Here is a 20,238-nt window from a genome sequence, read left to right as displayed (position 1 = left end):
AACCGATTATTATGATTTCGATATATAAAATTTAGTATTATATTACATTTAAGATAATCAAACTCATACATTATAATATAAAATATGTTTTTTACGTATAAAAGTCTATTAAATATATATAGCATAATAGTGAATGTGTGTTGTTAAATGTATATTTTATAACAATACGTTAAACAAATATATCATAGATGTTAATAATAGTGTCAACATGTATATTATGAATTAACTAATACATTTTATATTTACTAACTTATGCACGTGCATATTTAAATATGATACACATGTTTGATATACTGTGGTACACGCACTTATTATATAAACCAATATGTAGTGTTTATGTTAAAAATTAATGATGAGATGTAATTGTATGACGCATGTACTCGCATGTTCAATTTAAAATGCGAGTTAATACACATGTACAAATATATGTGTATGCACGTAAAATATATCAAGGTAACAAATATATGTGATTGCACGTGTACACGATCGAGTTTAATACAAGGAAACAAATATATGTGTATGCACGTAAAAAAAGAATCAAAATTTTGGGGTTAGATATTTGATTATTTTAATTTCTATATCAAAGCTTGAAATTATCACATGAATAATAAATATTTTAATGTGTATGCTTGATATATGTTCATAGATTGATGTAAATATGATTGTTGATACATAAAATATTATCATGTAGGAAAAGAAAAAAATAAAAACAATTTTTAGTGTTTAAATAATTGAAATTGTTTAATAATCATAATAAATAATAAAGACCTGAATTAGAACCGAAACCGATAAAAAAAACATTGGGTTTCGATGGTTTTGGGTTGGGTTCTATAATTCGCATACTAAAACCGTTGAGAACCGAAATTGATAGAACCGTAAATAATAAAACCCAAACCGAAACAGTTAAAACCCGACCCAAAACCCAACCGTTGGCACCCTTAGTTATGGTCTTATCGACCACATCAAGAAGAAAACAGCAAGAAGAAAACAGCCGATTTGGTATTGTCTTTGGGCTCGAATCAAAATTATAGGGGTCGCTTGGGCTTTTTGTACAAAATGTTAAGATCAACTTTGGGCTTCGGCCCATTTGTAACGGACGAAGCAGACACCAGGTGTGCGGAAGAACAAGTGAACAACTGATTATGAAAGTTGAGAAACTTAACACACACAAACAAACCAATCACTAAATGCCACCTAAAGCCTGAAACCTCCACCACTAACAATCTCTACTTCTACTACGGTCATCGTAAACCCTCACAAAACCGGCCCACGGTTCAAGGCGGTTTATTCTCAAACCGCAAAACCCTAAACCCTAACCCATCATCTACCCATAAACAAAAATCTCCTAAACCTTTTGAATTCACCAAATGGGACCCAAATTCATTTCAATCCACAATTCCAACAAAAACCCAATCAGAGAAATACTTCTCCACTGCCCAATCTCTCTCCCCACTCGCAAGATACATTTGTGATTCGTTTCGAAAGCATAAACACTGGTGTCCTACTATTATAACTGATTTAGATAAGCTTAGACGTGTCACTCCTAAACTTGTTACTGAAGTTCTTAAAGTTTAAACTGATCCTAGACTCTCTTCCAAGTTTTTCCATTGGGCTGGTAAGTGTTTATAAATTATTTCGTTTCGTATAATGCATTGAATTAAAGTAGCACATTATGTGTTTTCTGTAATGCATTTACTTATACTGTATTGGGCAGGTAAGCAGAAGGGTTTTCGACATGATTTTTTTCAGATAACGCGTTTCGTATTGTATTGTTTGAATCGGACGAATTATTTTAGAGCTGCGGATCAAGTGCCCGAACTTATGAACATGCAAGGAAAACCACCTACTGAGAAACAATTTGAGATATTGATTAGAATGCATTCGGATGCTGGTAGGGGGCTTAGGGTTTACTATGTCTATGAGAAAATGAAGAAGTTTGGGATTAAGCCTAGAGTATTTTTGTACAATAGAGTTATGGATGCACTTGTGAAAACGGATCATTTGGATTTGGCATTGGCGGTTTATGAAGATTTTAAAGAGGATGGGTTGGTTGAAGAGAGTGTTACTTTTATGATTCTGATAAAAGGGTTGTGCAGAGAAGGGAGGATTGATGAGGCTTTTGAGCTTTTGGGTCGGATGAGGGAGAATTTGTGTAAGCCAGATGTGTTCACTTATACAGCAATGATACGGGTTCTAATTGCTAAAGGGAATTTAGATGGATGTTTAACTGTTTGGGAAGAAATACTGAAGGATGGAGTCGATCCAGATGCTATGGCTCACACTACGTTAATAACTGCTTTGTGCAAGGGAAATGTGGCTGAGAAGGGCTGTGAAGTCTTCGAGGAGATGAAGAAGAAGAAATATTTGATAGATAGGGCCGTGTATGGTTCACTAATTGAAGCTTTTGTTGCCGAGGGGAAGATTGGGTCAGCTTGTGATTTGTTGAAGGCTCTCATGTCGTCTGGTTATCGAGCTGATCTTTCCATACTTAATTCTTTGATTGAAGGTCTTTGTAATGCAAACAAGATTGGCAAGGCTTACAAATTGTTCCAGTTCACGGTTCAAGAGGGTCTTAGCCCAGACTTTGTCACTGTAAATCCCATTTTAGCATTGTATGCTGAGCAGAGTAGAATGGATGAGATCTGCAAATTGCTTGAGCAGATGCGGAAGTTGGGGCTACATGTCATTGATGATCTTTCCAACTTCTTCTCATTCATGGTAGGTAAAGGAGGGAGGTACTACAAGGCGAAACTCTTAAATACTTGAAGGCCAGAGGGTTTTGCAACGTTTCGATTTATAGCATCATTATTCAAGCACTCCACAAAATTGGGGATGTGAAAGGTGCATTATCTCTTTTTGAGGAAATGAAGGATTCTGAATACATACCTGACTCGTCTACGTACAGTAACGTAATTCCTTGTTTTGTTGATGTTGGGGACGTCAAAGCTGCATGCTCATGCTATAATAAGATGAAAGAGAAATCGTGGGTACCAACTATTTCTGCTTATAGATCTTTGGTCTATGGGCTCTGCAATATTGGAGAGATCGATGCAGCTCTTACTCTAGTACACGACTGCTTGGGCAATGTTACAAGTTGGCCAATGGATTTCGAATATACCCTGAGCATCATCCATGCATGTAGGTCATGTGATGCTAAGAAAGTTATTGATATAGATGAAATGATGGAACAGGGATGCCCTCTGAATGATCTCATATACTCGGCTGTTATCTCTGGCATGTGCGATAATGGGAGTTTGGAGGAGGCAAGGAAGGTATTTACGAGTATGAGAGAGCGCAAGCTTTTAACAGAAGCAAATTTGATCATTTATGAGGAACTACTTATCGACCACATGAAGAAGAAAACAGCCGGTTTGGTATTGTCAGGGTTAAAATTCTTTGGGCTCGAATCAAAATTGAAATTGAAAGGTAGCACCATCTTACCATGACAAATGCAAGGAATCTGTCTATATCTTTATTGTTGTTGATACCGCCTTTTTATTGTTGGGATCAACCATATGTAATGTTATTTGTATATTCAAGTGAGCAAAGCAGATGTTCTGGGGCGAGGGGGGGTATATGGTCCAAAATGTCGTTTGGTTGGTTTCTGTCTGTCTGTCCGCTTTTCTCTCCACCAAAACTCTCCTCTCTCAAGTCTCAACTCCTCTATCTCTCTCTCATTCTCCTCACTCCTCTAGTATATGTCTCTGTTGCTACCAAATTAGAAAACGAGGATTCAGCAAACAAAGCGACATAGACTGATAGACGATTTGAAGAGAGAGAGACGATTTCAACAACGAGGGAAGAAAGGAACAAAGTTGATTTATATGGTTTTGGAAGGATGACCCTTTTTAATTATTAAGCCTGGTAAACCTCTTTAATCGTCTGATGCATGCTTTATCTTTTAACTATTTATTGGATGCTGGCACCTGACTCCCTCTCTTGTACAGTTCCATCTTCTTTTAAATAATCTTATTGAATTTGGTTTCTTGGCAGGTCGTGCGAGATGCTGTTGTATAGTTAATATACACTTTTGTTGTTGCCATTCTTGCAGAGGTACTTTCCTTTCTCCCCTGTTATGAGGCCAGGTGTTAGGTTATGAAAGTAATCCCTTGGGCTGCCTTAGACAACATCCTTACATGTTATTATTTTTATTTTTATTGTGGTTATTATTTACTTCTAACTTGATTTTTTGAAGCTTATGAAATTTGGTGTTCTGGTTGGTTGTGCAAGATGATGCAGAATGTATTTGTGCTCCCTTGTTGTTGCCATGTTTGCAGAGGTACTTCTCTTTCTCGATCTTATCGTTACTTTTAATCAGGAATGACTATATGGCATTGAAATCTTGGGAGGACTTCTCCTTGGTGTTTACTTAATCAATCGGGCTTTACTTTTTCAATCAATAGGGTTGAGGGGTTGGATTATAATGAATAATCGACTAAGAGAGCCCAAACTTTAGGTAAACTTGATTTTGTTTTTTCAATCACATGTTTCTTACTATTTTTATTTTGCGGTTCTTCAGCTTTATTTCTATTGTTTAAACATATATAAACCAAGTTTTTAGACACTGGGGATGATTTATCGGCAGTGTGGATACTTTGGAAACGGATATCGGTGTTGGGTGTTGATAAGGAGAGAGTACATAAGTTAGCTGATGAGATTGTTTTTAGTGGAAATGAGGATATGGGTAGTTGTTGTAGTAGTAATGAGGATTTGAGGAAGAGGAGGAGGAAGTTGTTGGTTGAGTTGGAAGAGTTGTTTCCGCCACATGTTATTGTGCCGGATAGAAGGTTGGAGTGTTTGGTTGAAAGGGCAGTTCTTGCTCAGAGGGATGCTTGTGTTTATCATAATTCTAGTAATGAGATTTCTCTTTATGAGGATCATTGTTGTGGCCGTGATCAAATTCCCACTGAGACTTTGCAAGTTCGTGGTTCTTTGATTTATTATTTTTGTCATATATTTAGCTGACTCTCTCTTGTAATTTAAAATAGAAACCATGGACAAAACCGTCCAAAGTGGTGCGAACGGATTTGCCTACACCGCGCATTATAGGGTAGAAATGTAGAATAGATAATGTATATTGGATTTAAAATTTGTTCCTCTGGACGGGCCTCCAAAATAATAGTCTACCAATAATATGGGCTGGGCATTGGGCTGTACCCGCCTTAACCTCTTGAAACAATTATCATTTTCAAATGAAAGAAAACCCATTTCAAGATCTTCATTCTCCCACTCAAGCTTAACAGCCAACACCATCAATAGGAAGCCGAAATTTTAGAAAAAAAGGAATAGAATTTGGGGTTTGGGGCAGTTGATTGGATGTTGGCACAGTGAAGTAATTGTGGAGGTGTAGGGATATTTGGATAAGGACTCTTTTAAGTTCTTACAATAAAAGTGGTCAAGGTAGGTTCAGTAGCAATGGGCGATAGTGCTCATTGCTTTTGCATTCAGAAACATGTTCTTTTCATTCTTAAAACCAAAGTGTCACTATTTTGTCTTCAACTGCCGCTGTAGTCACCATGTTTCATGGTTTAATGATTTAATAATGCTAACAAGGAAGAAGATGGGTATGGAAGGGTAGAGTTGGTATTATATCAATTAGAACCGGGACAGAGTGGGGTTTCATTTATAACCAATTAGCCTTAATAAATAAGTTACATTAACATGTTTATTTTTATTTTTTTATGTTTAGGTACATGCTATATGGATTGGTTCTTAGTTTTTATCTTTGTACTTTTACTTTGGGTCGTTTCTCTATGCAAAGTTCTCTATGCTTCGCACTTATCCACTGTTTCATTCTTATCGAAAGGTGAGTTTATTATTTTATGTGAATTTTCATATTCTTTTGCTCTCATGATGTGGATCATTAAGTGCCATACGTTTGTTTGTTTAAACTGTAGGTGAAGATGCTCAGAAGAGAAAGGTCATGCTTGTTGCCTTTGACACCCTGATGATGAGGCTATGTAAGTTTTAATATTAATGTTCTCAATTTAAAATGTTATTTGTGATGTAATTAATTTAGGTATCACATTATTGCAGGTTTTTTTCGCCAACTATCCTTTATTTGACTTCAAAAGGGCACACTGTACACATTTTATGTTTGTCAACAGGTATGTTTGCATCGTCAATATGTGGTTCATCTTATTAGTATTAATAGTAAGTGTCTGTATATTGTTGTATTGGTATTGTTTTGCCGTTGTTGGCTGAAAAAATAGTTGGTATGGTACAACATGAGGTTGTTATGGTAGAAAACGCCGTTTCTAAACAGTATCTATAATTTCTTGCCGTTGTTATGGTTCCCAGAACTTGCTCTTGTCCATAATAGTAGATACAACTGTACAAGGGTAACTTCAACCAGGACTTCTGACCTAGGAGTTCCCTTGTGCCTGTACTTGTTTTTGATTCCTTCCTTCAACCATCCCTTTCCAACCGTGTCATTTGAATTCTTGTATGGCTGACAATTCCTTTTAGAAAAGCTATGAAACCAGAAGATCATGTGCAAGTTCCTCTTTACTTTTTAGGAGATTCAAGTTTTATGCCTTTTCAGTTTGCAAACTATTAACGGTGTCCTTATCATTTACGAATCAAATGGAGCCTGATTTTAAGTTGAGATTAAAACATTAATTTTGATATCCCGTATTTCATAACGTGGTGGTCTTTTATGTAGGAAATGCTGATGGCAAAGGAAATGTAAGAAAGGAAGAGCTATATCATGATGGCAAAGGAAATGTAAGAAAGGAAGAGCTATATCATGCTGGCAGTAGTCTCAAGGTGATGCTAAAATTAAGTTGGTCTAAACCATTAAAGGTGGCTTGGAAACTAAGTTTCCAACTAAATACTGACCAACTATAAGTTTTAGTGAAGGCTATAGATCGATGACAAGTTTATTTATTGTTTATGACAACCCTAGCCAACTGAACGAAGTCTAATCTTGGAAAAAAGAAAGTTCGAATTCACCTATCATTTCACTTGGCTATCTTGGATAAATGATTAAAGAGTTGACCCTTGAATTGAACGAAGATTCTACCTTGGCATTGTCCTCAATTTATTTTCTCGTGACATTTATGAGCAGGTTCCTCGTCAACATATTAAGATCTTAGATCATCCAGATTTACAGGCGATCCCATGCATCTAGATGTAACTTCTTTTTTGTTTGTGTAGCTGTTCATAGATTTTTATGTTTGTTCAAAACAATATTGCCTGGTTATATGTCACTAATGTCAGTTACAACTTTGTTATGGTTAAACAGGATGGGTTTGACAACATGTGGAGTGCTATCCTTATTTCAAAGATTATTCAGGAGGAAACTGCATCTCAGGGCATTGACTTGGTAATTATTTTGTCTGAACCATTAAGTGTTTAATGTTACGTCCCAACCATAATGCTCTCTAGACCATCATCTATATGACCTTAGTGCAAGATTATGAAATTCTAACTTACGATACACCTGAGTATCTGTTGTGCGTTCCCTTTGCCTACTTCTCTCAATTGTAGAAGTATTCGGTGACATACTCTAATTGGATTTAGCTTTTCATGTAGCTTATCATTTTTTACTTTTGGTTGATTTTCTAGTTGATTACTTTCGATAGCTATGGGATTTCGGGTCATCGGAATCACCGTGATTTGCATAATGGGATTTGGTAAGTTGCTTTTCTTTTGTGATGGGTTCCATTTACAGTATTAATCTCAGTTCTGACTTTTACGATGGCTAATATCATTGACTAGATTTGATTTTATTTATTACACCACCAATCATTTCAAATATTTCTATTAAGTTTCCTGTTACCAGTACTTTGTGAGGTGATGGTCCTATGAGGTTTTGTTAGGTGAAATGCAACAGTAGTTTGAATTTGAATAATGCCATTGTTGAAGTGTGAGACATGAATTACTGCTAGTCAAATGCATTATGTATCTATTAAAGTGCTACCCTTTGAAGAATGAACTGTAAGGAACCAGGATTTTAGTAATTCCTTTGCTGAGTGCGAGGCTCTGTTCTGTAATGCGAGACTTTGTTCGAAACCACCACCATACGAGCCCTAAGAACAGGTGTTAAATGCTCCTCTAGCAGCCTCCAACCAGACCAAACCAGTCACTCGTGCCTTTGACTTGGGCGACCCATACAACCACAGATTGCTTAATGAAATAATTGAGGATTGAGTATCTAATAGGAACCAGTAAAGTATCGTGAGATTTGTTTTTCCTATATTTTTGGCACGGAAGAAAACAAAAATAGGAACAAATATCTCATAGACATATCTTTGACTAACAATTACATCATCTCCTTCCTTCATAAACACCAAGGTGGGGAAATATTTGAAAAGAATAATAAATTCGAGCATATTTATAGAGAAATGTGAAAGAGATCGTTCCGTATAGCTTCAACTAAGCAACATTTTGGAACATAATAAGTGTACATACTATCTTTTTTACTTAAGTTAAAAACATGGTAATAAGTTCTAAAAATCGGTCTAGGCGGCGGCCTAGGCGGTCTCTATGCGCTAGACGGTGCCCAACTGACTCACCTAGACCCAAGTCGTTTAAAAAATCGGTGGACCGATTAGGCGGGTCTAGGCGGGCTAGGCGGTCCAGTCATTTTTTTTTTTTTTGAATAATTAAATATCAAAAATTAAAGACCCGTGTAGTATAGGTGTGTATTAATATATATATTATAAAATATATACAGTGGTAAATGATTTTCTTCATTTCTTGTAGTATAGGTGTGTATTAATATATATATTATAAAATATATTAGGAAAAAAAACTGCCTAGTGCCTAGCCCGTCTAGGCACTGCCTAGAAGGCCTAGGCACTCTCCCACCGCCCGACTACCGCCTAGCGTTTTTTAGAACACTGGGTAATAATAATGCCTTAATGTTGGCTAACCACTGTAGATTACAACTGAACAACATTTTTTGTTGCATGATCCAGATTAAAATGTTATAGTTAATCAATTGGGATAAGCACTAATGACCATGGAAAGCGTATTTAATATCTTATATTGATGTGTGCACATCACATTTTTATGCGAGGAGTCACAAAGAGGTATTGAAGCTTAGGAACTTGTATGTTGTTATTCTCTTTAGAATTGTCATAATTCTTTTATTTTATTTCCCTGCTACTATATTTATGTTAATTGATGTTGTTATTTTATAAACCAGTAAAGCTCTCAGCGCCTGAAAGTTTAATAATAGGTTACTAGTTTTTTTTCCCCTTGGTAGCAACTAGTTAATTTGCTCTTGATCAAGAAGATGTCAGACTACTGTTGTAGTTCATAGATTGCATCCTCTTCACTCAACCTTAGTTATCTAAGACCAATAGTCACATTAAGTTGTCACTAGCTTAGAGCACAACTCCAGTTAGCTTTAGCTATTTCAGGAGTTTGCTGAGGTTTATGGAATAATTTTGAGCCTGCATCAACTCTTTAGTAGTCTGAATTACCTTTTTCATTTTTTCTGTCTAATTCAAGTATCTAGTAAATTCATCAATTTGTCTATCACCAGCTAATAAATCACCTTTCCTTCAAATAAGAATCGTATTCTCACATTATTATATTCTATATGTAAATTGTTGCTTGAAATTTTTATGATGTATCAGTAATATTGCTCTATGTCAAAGCAATAAGATGAATTGCTCTTACAACCATGAATAGGTCTTACAACCGATGTGCTATTCCCATTAAAACCATGTAATGTCACATATTTGCTTCAATATGCCTTAATATTAAGGAAGCTGACCTTTTGCATTTGTCACCTTCTCCATTGTGCATTAGGACCCTGGTGAATCTCATAATCATTTCCCTAGAAGAACAGACTTTATTTCTTTGAGGATTCTAAGGTTGAGAATACCTTTGGACTTCACTTGCTAACTGGTTCCACGTAATCAACCGAGTTTTCGTCTGTGGACTGCCATAAAAAGTCATGAATAGTGTTCTCAGGCCTCTTTGCCATATTGGCAATACAAGCAGCAAATGTAGTAGATAGGCAGATTAGACAAGGTGATCTTGATTAATTGGAGTGAGGTTCTAGAGCAGGTGCGACACTCCTAGAGGAAGGATCACGTTACTAAGAATAGAAGTATTTGGTTGACATATTTCCATGAAAAATTGATTAACTGAGGTTTCAATAATGACCTATATTTGTTTTGGTACCTGTAGATTCCTGATAATAGTGAAATAAATGTTTATGGTCTTGGGGGTTCTAATGATCATTGCTTATCTTGGTTGCTGATATATTTCCAGTTAAGTACAAGCATCATAATGCAAAAGTATAGTGGACCCATTGATCTCTGGTTGTCCGCCTTACTTGGTAGTAGCTCGAGAGGGCAGAGGCATTGCCTGCTTAATGAGCATCCTGTAAAAAGCTTCATGGCAATGGCACAACACCAGAGCCAGTGGATTTGGTACGTATTCTTTTCATTTTTTTATTTGTTTTTTAGATTTACTTGTTTGTTTTCCCACCTCATCATTCTTTGTACATTGTTGGAAGTCAGAAAGCCCATATATGAGTTTTCATGGTGGTGTCGATGCTTTTTAGGGATTTGAAGTTCAATGCATTATTTGCTTTTGAACAATTCATTGTGTAAAGGTGGTATGTTTAAGTATAAAATTGTGATGGTGTGGTAGATTGTTTCTCCAGCTCCTCGTTAAGGTGGATCTAACTAAAATTGGGTTGTATTCTTGTTTTCTTGGGGTTGAATTTTTTATTTTTGTCGATGAGACAAAGAATCCCCTATATTGAGCTGAGTCAACTGAACTTGCTCTGTGATGTTTATGTCTGATTTCAGTCTAGTTAGTTATCTGTGTAAGCCTTTATTGACAGCATTCATCTGTTTGTAGCCTTTAGTAGAACACTAGAACCCAGTAAAAAATTGAAGGTCTTACCTCCCTTTTCATTGGCTTTTTCCTGTCATCTTTGCAGGTTTCAGGAACTGTTTGTCGTATTCTCTAGCTACACTTACGTGAACACGCTTAGAAGGATCAATCTTTAGGTGCTCCAGACTCCAGAGGTTGATTATTCCACTTTAACGCCATTACATCAACAAATTTAATGACTGATCATCTGGAAAGTATTCTATTGCGCAGGTAATATATATTTTTTGCAGTGGTACAGGATTTGTATGTTCACATTGAGGAGTTCTGTAAATTAGATGATCATATTGTGGGAAGAAAAATTCTCGCCGATCGTTTACTATATATGTATTCCTATACTTGAGGCAATGTAAGGATGGAAGAACATATAACTAGTCAAACACTTTTTGAATTTGAAACTGTTGAACTTTATCCAATTCTCAGAGTTGTTTCTTTCCTCAATTTTTTACTGGCTATGCATTTTTGCCCTAGAGGTGATATAGGAATTTTATGAAAATACATACCCCAGTAGAAGGACAGAGTAAGTGGATCGGAACTTATGAAGGACAGATTAAGTGGATCGGAACTTATTATTGCCTTCTGTATCAACTTCAAAGTGGTAAAACCAGTAAGCAAACAGAAACCTCTCTCCCACATTCTTCAGCAGTGCATCCAATGTACTAAATTCCCACCTATATGTCCCTCATTCTACTTCTCCAGTGGCATAGGGGTCAGGCCACTTTTCCATGCAATGTTCAAATTTATTTAACTACTCAGGTAGGCCTTGAGAATACATTTGTTGTCAAATCGACTCTGTACATTTGTATCAAGGTTTCTCCTACTTGTAACAGACTAACAGCCTAACAGCCTAAGAAATAGTTTTGAGGAAAGGGAAAAGGGAAAATAGTACCTTGAAGACGGAATCGACAAAATTTGTTTTCATAAGGGCAATTGTTAACCTAACGAGGTTTTACTATAAGCAAAACGTGGGACAAATTCTTAAAAGTGTATTCTCCCGTTTTGCCTTTTCAGGCTACTTTCCACTCTGCCAACTTTCTAAGATGTTGCTGTTCAAGTGCATCTTGTTATCACAACATCTCTTAAACTCTGTTTTTCTCTGTTTTTGGCAACCTACTACCTTCACATCCAGGAAGATTGTGTCTCTAATGAACATAAAAGTCGTCCTAAAAGCAGGGGCGGAACCACAAAACTTTTGAATTGCTAACTGGTAACAAAATACCTCTAGGAAAAGAGTGATATTGAATGTCAAAGAAAAAATGCGTTCCATTCTAGATATTTATGAATCTAGCGATTTGTCAGTTTTTACTTGTGAGCTAAAAAATATGATTCTGCTGTAAAAAAAAATTGGGCTGAAAGTTAAGGTTGAAGAAGTTGCTAAAATTCAAATAAAACTAAAATATCAGCCTTGGGAACTCAATTCAGGGGATGAACTTCTGCACATAGTTGAAATTGACAGCGAAAAGTGAAATGAAAGTTTTTGAAAGCTGTGATTTAGATCGATGTGGCAAGATCACAACTGAGCTGATTTTTTCGTGTGTTTATCTCCATGGTTTTGAGATCATCTTAGCCAAAAATGAAAAGCTAAACTCTATGTCGTTTGCTTGATATAAGCATTCGTTGACACTAGAAACACTCCTAGAAATTAAAAATCTAAGTTAAATTCGTATCTAGAACTCTAGATATATACGTGAAGACTGCCTAGGTGAACTTAATGCTGTGCATGTATGCTGGCCCTATAAATAGTGGCTACCTGCTGTTGTAGGGTATAGAAGATTCCGAAGCACCATAAGGTTGAAAGCATGGTTAAACATCTAAGGTTTCTTAACTTAGTGCGGCATAACTTTCCAAGTTTCTTATTCTTTCCTCACAAAACACGCAAGCTCAGTTTCAACTTTCACTTGCCCATGAAGCAAAAAACCTTACATCCTATTTTTTTTCGTTTTGTTTCAGTGCCCCCTTATAGTTTCTCTTTTCTTATATATACTTCTCTTTTATCTTTCTCTTCTCACTCTCTTTGTTTTCCGCCCTTTTCTTCATTTCCCTCCTTAATCTTTCTCCTCCTTTCATCTTCTACCCTTGCTACGCCCACTTCCCCACTGCTATACAGTAATTCTAATAGAATTCAAATTTGTATACATTATAGTTTAAACAAATTGAAAAAATAAATTCCATTGGAGCATTCGTTGAAAGCTAAAAAATGCCTTGAAACACCTATGTGGCCCTCGGCCAAACTAGTAAAGCCCTGCTTCGGTGCAAATTGCAGCGCAACTGCCCAACTCTTGAACACTCTTATCGAAAGAACCAAAAGTAACGTGTCCACTGCTCTTGCATAATAAGGAACTAATTTCAAGCAACTAGCAGAATAAACTGAACAAAGAGTTACACAAGGAGAAAAATAACAATAACACCAAGTTAAGTTATGTGTCACAATACACAAATAAACTCATAATAACTAGTTTGATATAAAATGGTTGCTTCATTGCAGCTGCCACAATCTTCGATGGAGATACAAGACTCCCAACATGAGCAATAACTAGCTTAGGTGAGTTGCCGCTAGCATCCGCATTCTTTCCACAGGGCAGGCAGATGGCACTGTGGGTTTCAGAGTCTGTGTTGTACGACAATAATCTCCTTCCAAGCATTTCGTAACATGCACGTGATGAACTCGCCATAAAAAATTCAGTTTTCTAGTTTTACCCCCAGAACTTAGGCCAATTAGCTTTATCCCAGGTTTTTCATCTAGAGGTTTACCCCCAAAATCACACCACATCAATTGTTATCTTTTTGGTCAATATAAAAAGAGCATCATTGCCGCTGCTTTTAATAGTTTTAGTTTTACCCCTGCATTTAGGCCGATTAGCTTTAATCCCCAGGTTCTTTCATGCAGAGGTTTATCCCCAAAACTTAGGCAATTAGCTTTTACCCCTTAGTTCTTTCCCCAAGACCATAACATTCAAGTCAACTGAAGTTTGACTATGATGTTTTGGTCACAACAAATAAAAGACTTAATGTCTTTTACAGAGTATAATTACATAAATATCTTATGACTTTGGCAAATACAAAATTAGAATTCAAATCATCTAAGACACATGTCATGATCTTGTAAACTCTATCCGACAGCCATACACCATCACTGTAGCATTATCTTCTCCAAGCCATACACCACTACCACATAAAAAGACTTTATTGCCCTTTTACGGTTGGTTTTCTTCTAGCATACATGTAGCTTTTAACAATCATGAGGTTAATTATGTAATTTCATAATGTTAAGGGTGTGGATATCATTTGATAAGGATTGGTGGTAGCCGTCGGATAGAGTTTACAATAGGGGTGCAAGTGGATATCCAAATATTCGAATTCGTATTCGAAAAATCGGATATTATCCGAAAATTTCAGATATTGAATTCGGATTCAGATAATTTTTTATGTCCGAACTGATTTCGGATACGGATTCGGATACTGCCATATCCGCATCCGAAAATATCTTATCCGATTTAAAAATTTAATAGTTATTATATATAATTTATTTATTTATTTATTATTGTATAAAATATTATATAAAATCATAAACTAAGAATATAAAACTATAATAACAAAATAATAATAATAAATGACAAATAAATATATTTATAATAGTTTTATAGTGGTAAAATGAATTATTCAAAGCAAATAAAATTTTAATTAATATTAATTTTCGGATCGGATATTATTCGATATCCGAAATCGGATAAATTTTTTAATATCCGTCGGATTCGGATTCGGATTCAGATTCGGATATCGGTATAAATTTTCGGATTTGGATACACAGGCATATCCGAATCCGAACATATCCATTTGCACCCCTAGTTCACAAGATCATGACATGTGTCATATATGATTTGAATTCCAATTTTGTATTTGTCAAAGTCACAGGGCATTTATGTAATTATACCTGAAAAGAGTATTAGAGTTTTTTCATTTGTCTTGACCAAAAACATCACTGATCAAAACTCGGTTGACTTAGATGTGTTATTGTGTCTGGGGGTAAACCTATAGATGAAAGAACTAGGAGGATAAAGCTAATTGACCTAAGTTCTGGAAGATAAACCTCTAAATAAAATAACTATGGGGATAAAACTAATTAGCATAAGTTCTTGAGGGTAAAACTAAAAAACTATTAAAAGAGCAAAAGGCAATAATGTCTTTTTACATGCATTGACCAAAAAGATAACAGTTAATTTAGATGTGATATGATTTTAGAGGGATAAACCTCTAGATGAAAGAACTCGAGGTAAAAAAGGGGTAAAACTAGAAAACTGTAAAAATTTATGTAGTTTAATTCCGTACCATACAACTCCTGGTTCATCCAGACTCAAATGCAGATACTCTGGGGTGGGGCAAACGTATACAGCACTTCTGAACCCAAGTGTCTTTTGCTACGTCCATCAGCGTCCAGACTTCATTACGCATCCCGGAAATAAACACGAAAGCAACGTCCACCAGACATCCTTTGAAGTTACGACTAGTCCCAATAGGAAGAATCCGCATAGCTCGAAACCTCTCAGTCTCAAGGTCGGGAGACACAACTTGATACTCTATCTCATCCATGCAGAATACAGTTGACGCTACCCAATACAAAGCTCCATCAGAGTAAAAAGGTGAGTTGGAAATAGGAAACCGAAGAGTGAGAATTGCAGCCGACAATCGCGGATTTGGCTGCAGGCCGTGTGAAACCTGAAAGTAGTTGTATTTCTTGCTCAGATGAGCATAACCAAATCCAAAATCAACTTCGCGGCCAACATTTTCAGATGGTATTTTAACACGGTCCCAGGTGATTGGATTGCAAATGTAAATAGACTTTTCATGCAAAGCACGATAACAAATCAAACCAGCGGACGATTGAATATCTGTATAGTTGTCTCCTCCCAGATCTCCACAGAGCTTCATGCCAACGATTGCATCACTGTGTGGCTTATCCGCAAAAAAAAGATTATGATACCCGGTAAACGAGTACAAGTGACCAGGATTTTGGAGAGTGCGTGCCACGTGCAACTCCGGAAACAAAGAGTCTTTGGTAATGTTGTTCCAGAGTTTGCAAGTGTACTTGGCTGCTTGTAGGAGATATTTGAGGGGTAGCCTAGAAAGGATTTCAAACAAAATTTCAACTGGGAGATCATTTAGTTCCGCATATTGTTCAAGTTGTCTTCTCAATCTCTTCAGCTCGGGAATAGAGACACCACCTATTGCCTCTTCCTGGTGTCTTTTCAAATTAGTTATCAACGAGAGAGGGATTTGGTTTCTTGGATGGTTATGATATCTGGGTATGTTCATATTGATGAGTGTGACAAAGGGTGGAAGCTTTTTTTGAGAATGCACTGCCGGATCAGTCGATATTTGTTGTTACTCTTTCTGCAATAACGGGTTTGAATGACCCATTTTTTATTGGGACGCTGAGGGCTTTGTCGATAAAGACGAATTATGAAGAGAATGTGGTTGTTGGAAATGCTATTTTGAATGCTTACAGTAGAACTGCCAGATTGAATTTAGCGTGTAGGTTTTTTGAAAACATGCCGGTTAGGAATGAATTTTCATGGAGTACAATGATTTCTGCTTTCTCATGGAGTAACAGATTGGAAGATGCTATTGCTGTGTATGAGATGATTCCAGATCCTAGTGTTGTTTCTCGAACTGCAATGTTTACTGGATATGCTCAAAATGGAGGAATTCATGAAGCAATGTGATTGTTTGAAGAGATACCAAATCCAAATGTGGCCACATGGAATGGGATGGTTGCTGGGTATGCCAAGAATGGGATGTTTGATGAAGCAACTGATATGTTTTCTCGGATGCCTGAAAGAAATTCAGCTTCTTGGGCGCTTTTAATTTCAGCTTTTGCACAAAGTGGGCAGAGCGAAGAGGCTTTGAAGATGCTATCTGAGCTTCATAAATGGGGAATGGTGCCAAGTTTACTCTATGTTTACCAGTGCTCTCTTTGCTTGTGCCAACATTGGTGCTCTTGAGATGGGTAGACAGCTACACTCCCTCACTGTTAAAGCTGGATGTCAGTGCAACTCATATGTGGGTAATGGATTGATTTCCATGTATGCCAAGTGTAGGAATTTGGAAAATGTTTTGCAGGTTTTCAATACAATGAGAGTGAGGGATACTGTATCGTGGAATTCTTTGATTTGGGGCTCTCCCAGAATAACATGCTTGATGATGCTCGTAGCATTTTGAAAAGATGCCCAGCGTGACGTTGTTTCTTGGATTGCCATGATATCTGCATACGCGACAAACTGGACAAGGACATCTAGCCTTTGAACTGTTTCTTGACATGATGGCCTCAGGTGTAAAACCAAATTCGTCAACTGTGACTGGCTTTCTCGTTACATGTGGAAGCTTGGGTGCGAGAAAGCTTGGCAAACAGATACATTGTCTGATTTTCAAGCTTGGGCTCGACGCTGATGTCTTTGTTGGTAACTCACTCATAGCTATGTACTGTAAATGCGGCTGCAAGGATGGATTCTGGGTGTTTGACGAGATGTATGAGTTTGACATAGTGACATGGAACACGATACTGATCGGTTGTGCTCAAAATGGGTTTGTTTTTGAAAAAAATGAAAGCTGATGGGGTCCTGCCTAATCAGATCAGTTTCTTGGGCATCTTATGTGCTTGTAGCCATGCTGGGTTAGTTAACGAAGGATGTAGTTATTTCAATTCCATGAAAGATTACAGAGTCGTGCCATTGGAGGGTCATTATGCTTGTATGGTGGACCTTCTGGGCATCTCCATGAAGCTGAGGAATTAATTGAAAACATGCCCATTGAACCAGATTCAGTGGTCTGGGCAGCACTTCTTGGTGGTTGTAGGATCCATCAAAACGTGGAGCTCGGCCGAAAAGTTGCTGAAAGGCTCTTCCAGTTGGAGCCTCAGAAAACTGGTAATTATGTATTGTTGTCGAATATCTACGCCTCCCTAGGCATGTGGGAGGAAGTGGAAGAAGTCAGGAAGTTGATGAGAGATCGGGGAGTGGCCAAGGAACCAGGAATCAGTTGGATCCAGATCAAGAACAAGTTGCTCTCTTTTGTCAATGGGGATAAAAGACAAGATCATATAGAAGAGGTCTACACAATCCTAAAGGAGTTCTATGGGCGTCTCAGAGAAGTAGGCTATGTTCCCGACACAAACTTCGTTCTTCATGATGTGGAGGAGGAGCAAAAAGAGAATGCCCTCCTCTATCACAGTGAAAAGCTCGCAATTGTTTATGGTCTACTAAACACCCCTCATGGGACTTCAATCCAAATAATGAAGAACCTCCGTATTTGTGGTGACTGTCATTCTTTTACAAAGTTCCTGTCCAAAGTTACCCAAAGAGAAATTGTCATCAGAGATGGAAACAGATTCCACCATTCTCAAGATGGCTCATGTTCTTGTGGGGATTATTGGTGATTTTCACAATGAACAGTTTCGTGGGCTTGCATAGCAGCATTTCTTCTATGTAACTGCCAAGTGGAATTTTGTATGCTCTGCTGATTGATCACCGCTGACACTTGTGGAGATTGACGTCTTTTAGCCTATTACTGGGGTTCTACACTGGCAGTGTGGTCCTTGTACCGTAGAAGACCACAAACAACATACAGAATGTTCAAAGCTGGTGTATACAAGTGAGGACAGGCCAAGGAGGGAGTATGAGGCACCTTCAAATACCATTCTGTACAAGAATGTGCAACTCCCTCGAGTGTAAAAAGAATATGTATACCAACAAAAAATTAAGATGGAATTGGAGACCAAAATCAGTTAGAAAGAATGAAAGAAAACAGATAATTGCTATGAAGCTTGAAGTACATTTTTTTCAGTGCTTTCATCTCGTTGTGACCTACATGTTGTACAAATCTATTCTTATTCCCTATTACTGTCCAGGGTTCCTCCAACAATGTGATCTCTATTGGGGAATAATGATTCCAATCGATCCCCACTACACAAATAACTTGTAATATTAACACACTACTACTCCAGACAAATTCTAAATATCCACTACAACCAACCTAGCATGCCCAACTCTCTAAACAACTATTAACAACAAATAATACTGCAAAAAAAAATATAAAACATACCACAACACAAAAATGTATCGTGGTTCGGCCAATGATGTCTACTTCCAAAAGAGCTAATTCTTTTATAACGTGAGGAAGGAAGATTACAATCACTCTTCTCAAGTCTCTCCACCTTACTAGATCACTCTTCTCTATTTACATGTTTTTCTCTCTGCAAAGGTTTTCTCTCAATCTTGATTGCTCTCAAAATTGGGTTTCAATTTCGTGACTTGTGTTGGCTCTTGTTTTCCAAAACCTTGCTTTTGGTTTTATACTGCCTTTTCAATTTCAAGTAGCTTATTCAGAATAATTAGAAAACGCAAATATAGGCATGGCGCTGGCGCTTCGGCAAGGCCAATTCGAAGTCGCGGGCCCTCAAGTGCCTGTTCTATTTTCCAGTAACAAGGGTGCGGGCGCGCCTTGGGCTAGACCAGTCTGAGCGCGAGCGCGCTCAGACCTCTTTACGCGAATAAAACTGATTTCTCTCTTCTTCCTCATTCTCATGTGAGGGATAACTCCAACAATCTCCCCCTCCCGAACAGTGAGGAGGGCTACCTCCATGCATTCTCAAATCAACAGGAGGAGTCTGCTACCATTCCGGCAATAGTACAACAAACATCAAACTTATCTTTCGGTAAGACTTTGGTCATCATATCCGACCCGTTCTTGTCGGTATGGATCTTCTCAATGCAAAAATGCTTGTTTTCGAGTACTTCTCTAATCCAATGATAACACACATGTATGTGCTTGGATCTAGAATGAAAACTCAGATTTGCTCAAATGGATGGCGCCTCGACGCGATCATCACACATTTAACTACAAATTGTTTTCGCTTTTAAATTTTAGTTCATCGAAGAACCTCTTCATCCATAGCATCTCTTTGCAACAATTTGTGGTCGCAATATACTCGCTTCTCAGAAGGAGAGAGAGAAACACACTTTTGCAACTAAGATTGCCAAAAAACTCATCCCCTTGCAAAAGTAAACAGATAACAGGAAGTGAACTTCATCAAGTTAACATCACCTGCCATGTCTGCATCAGTGTAGCTTTCAAGTAAAGGCTTACTTCCACCAAAACACAAACACGTTTTAGAAGTGCCCTTGAGATATCTTAATATCCATTTAACACCTTCTCAATGCTCCTTACCCAGATTTGACAGAAACCGGCTTACAACACGAACGAGGAAAGCAATATCCGGTCTTGTACACACCATTGCATACATCAAGCTGCCCACTGCGGATGCATAAGGAATCTTTTCCATCTGACTCTGCTCATGCTCACCCTTTGGACACATCTCTTTGG

At 37.4% G+C, this 20,238-nt stretch overlaps 2 protein-coding genes and 2 pseudogenes across 3 annotated transcripts; 3 read left to right on the top strand and 1 right to left on the bottom strand.

Annotated features, from left to right (window-relative positions):
• Positions 1–398: 398 nt before the first annotated feature.
• LOC147510049 (pentatricopeptide repeat-containing protein At4g20740 pseudogene) lies at positions 399–3,532 on the top strand (annotated as a pseudogene). The gene is made up of 3 exons (XR_015215988.1): positions 399–416; positions 1,150–1,615; positions 1,715–3,532. The product of XR_015215988.1 is annotated as a pentatricopeptide repeat-containing protein At4g20740 pseudogene (transcript).
• Positions 3,533–4,680: 1,148 nt separating this feature from the next.
• LOC147510048 (putative N-acetylglucosaminyl-phosphatidylinositol de-N-acetylase) lies at positions 4,681–11,279 on the top strand. Its single transcript, XM_086597993.1, has 10 exons — positions 4,681–4,920; positions 5,941–5,960; positions 6,037–6,107; positions 6,665–6,768; positions 7,070–7,114; positions 7,247–7,327; positions 7,570–7,637; positions 9,766–9,772; positions 10,150–10,394; positions 10,913–11,279. Exons 1-10 carry the CDS (start codon positions 4,681–4,683, stop codon positions 10,980–10,982), a joined length of 951 nt encoding a protein of 316 aa, XP_086454119.1. The 3' UTR covers positions 10,983–11,279.
• A 3,925-nt stretch (positions 11,280–15,204) lies between these two features.
• On the bottom strand, positions 15,205–15,789 carry LOC147510047 (F-box/kelch-repeat protein At3g23880-like). The gene has a single exon (XM_086597992.1). It carries the CDS (start codon positions 15,787–15,789, stop codon positions 15,205–15,207), a length of 585 nt encoding a protein of 194 aa, XP_086454118.1.
• Positions 15,790–15,834: 45 nt separating this feature from the next.
• On the top strand, positions 15,835–18,756 carry LOC147510046 (putative pentatricopeptide repeat-containing protein At5g52630 pseudogene; annotated as a pseudogene).
• Positions 18,757–20,238: the final 1,482 nt, after the last annotated feature.

This window comes from Coptis chinensis, chromosome 3, assembly GCF_015680905.1.
Source record: "Coptis chinensis isolate HL-2020 chromosome 3, ASM1568090v1, whole genome shotgun sequence".
NCBI classification, from domain to species: Eukaryota; Viridiplantae; Streptophyta; class Magnoliopsida; order Ranunculales; family Ranunculaceae; genus Coptis; species Coptis chinensis.
Note: the sequence above shows the minus strand (reverse complement) of the source record. Positions and strands in the feature narration are given on the sequence as shown.

What these genes read in the sequence shown, in the direction of transcription:
- LOC147510048 (XM_086597993.1), top strand. Translation starts at nt 4,681, where the DNA reads ATGGGTAGTTGTTGTAGTAGTAATGAGGATTTGAGGAAGAGGAGGAGG. An exon ending in CATTTTATGTTTGTCAACAG is followed by an intron (nt 6,108 to 6,664) that starts GTATGTTTGCAT and finishes TCTTTTATGTAG; the next exon opens with GAAATGCTGATGGCAAAGGA. An exon ending in CATCTCAGGGCATTGACTTG is followed by an intron (nt 7,328 to 7,569) that starts GTAATTATTTTG and finishes TTGATTTTCTAG; the next exon opens with TTGATTACTTTCGATAGCTA.
- LOC147510047 (XM_086597992.1), bottom strand. Translation starts at nt 15,789, where the DNA reads ATGAAGCTCTGTGGAGATCTGGGAGGAGACAACTATACAGATATTCAA.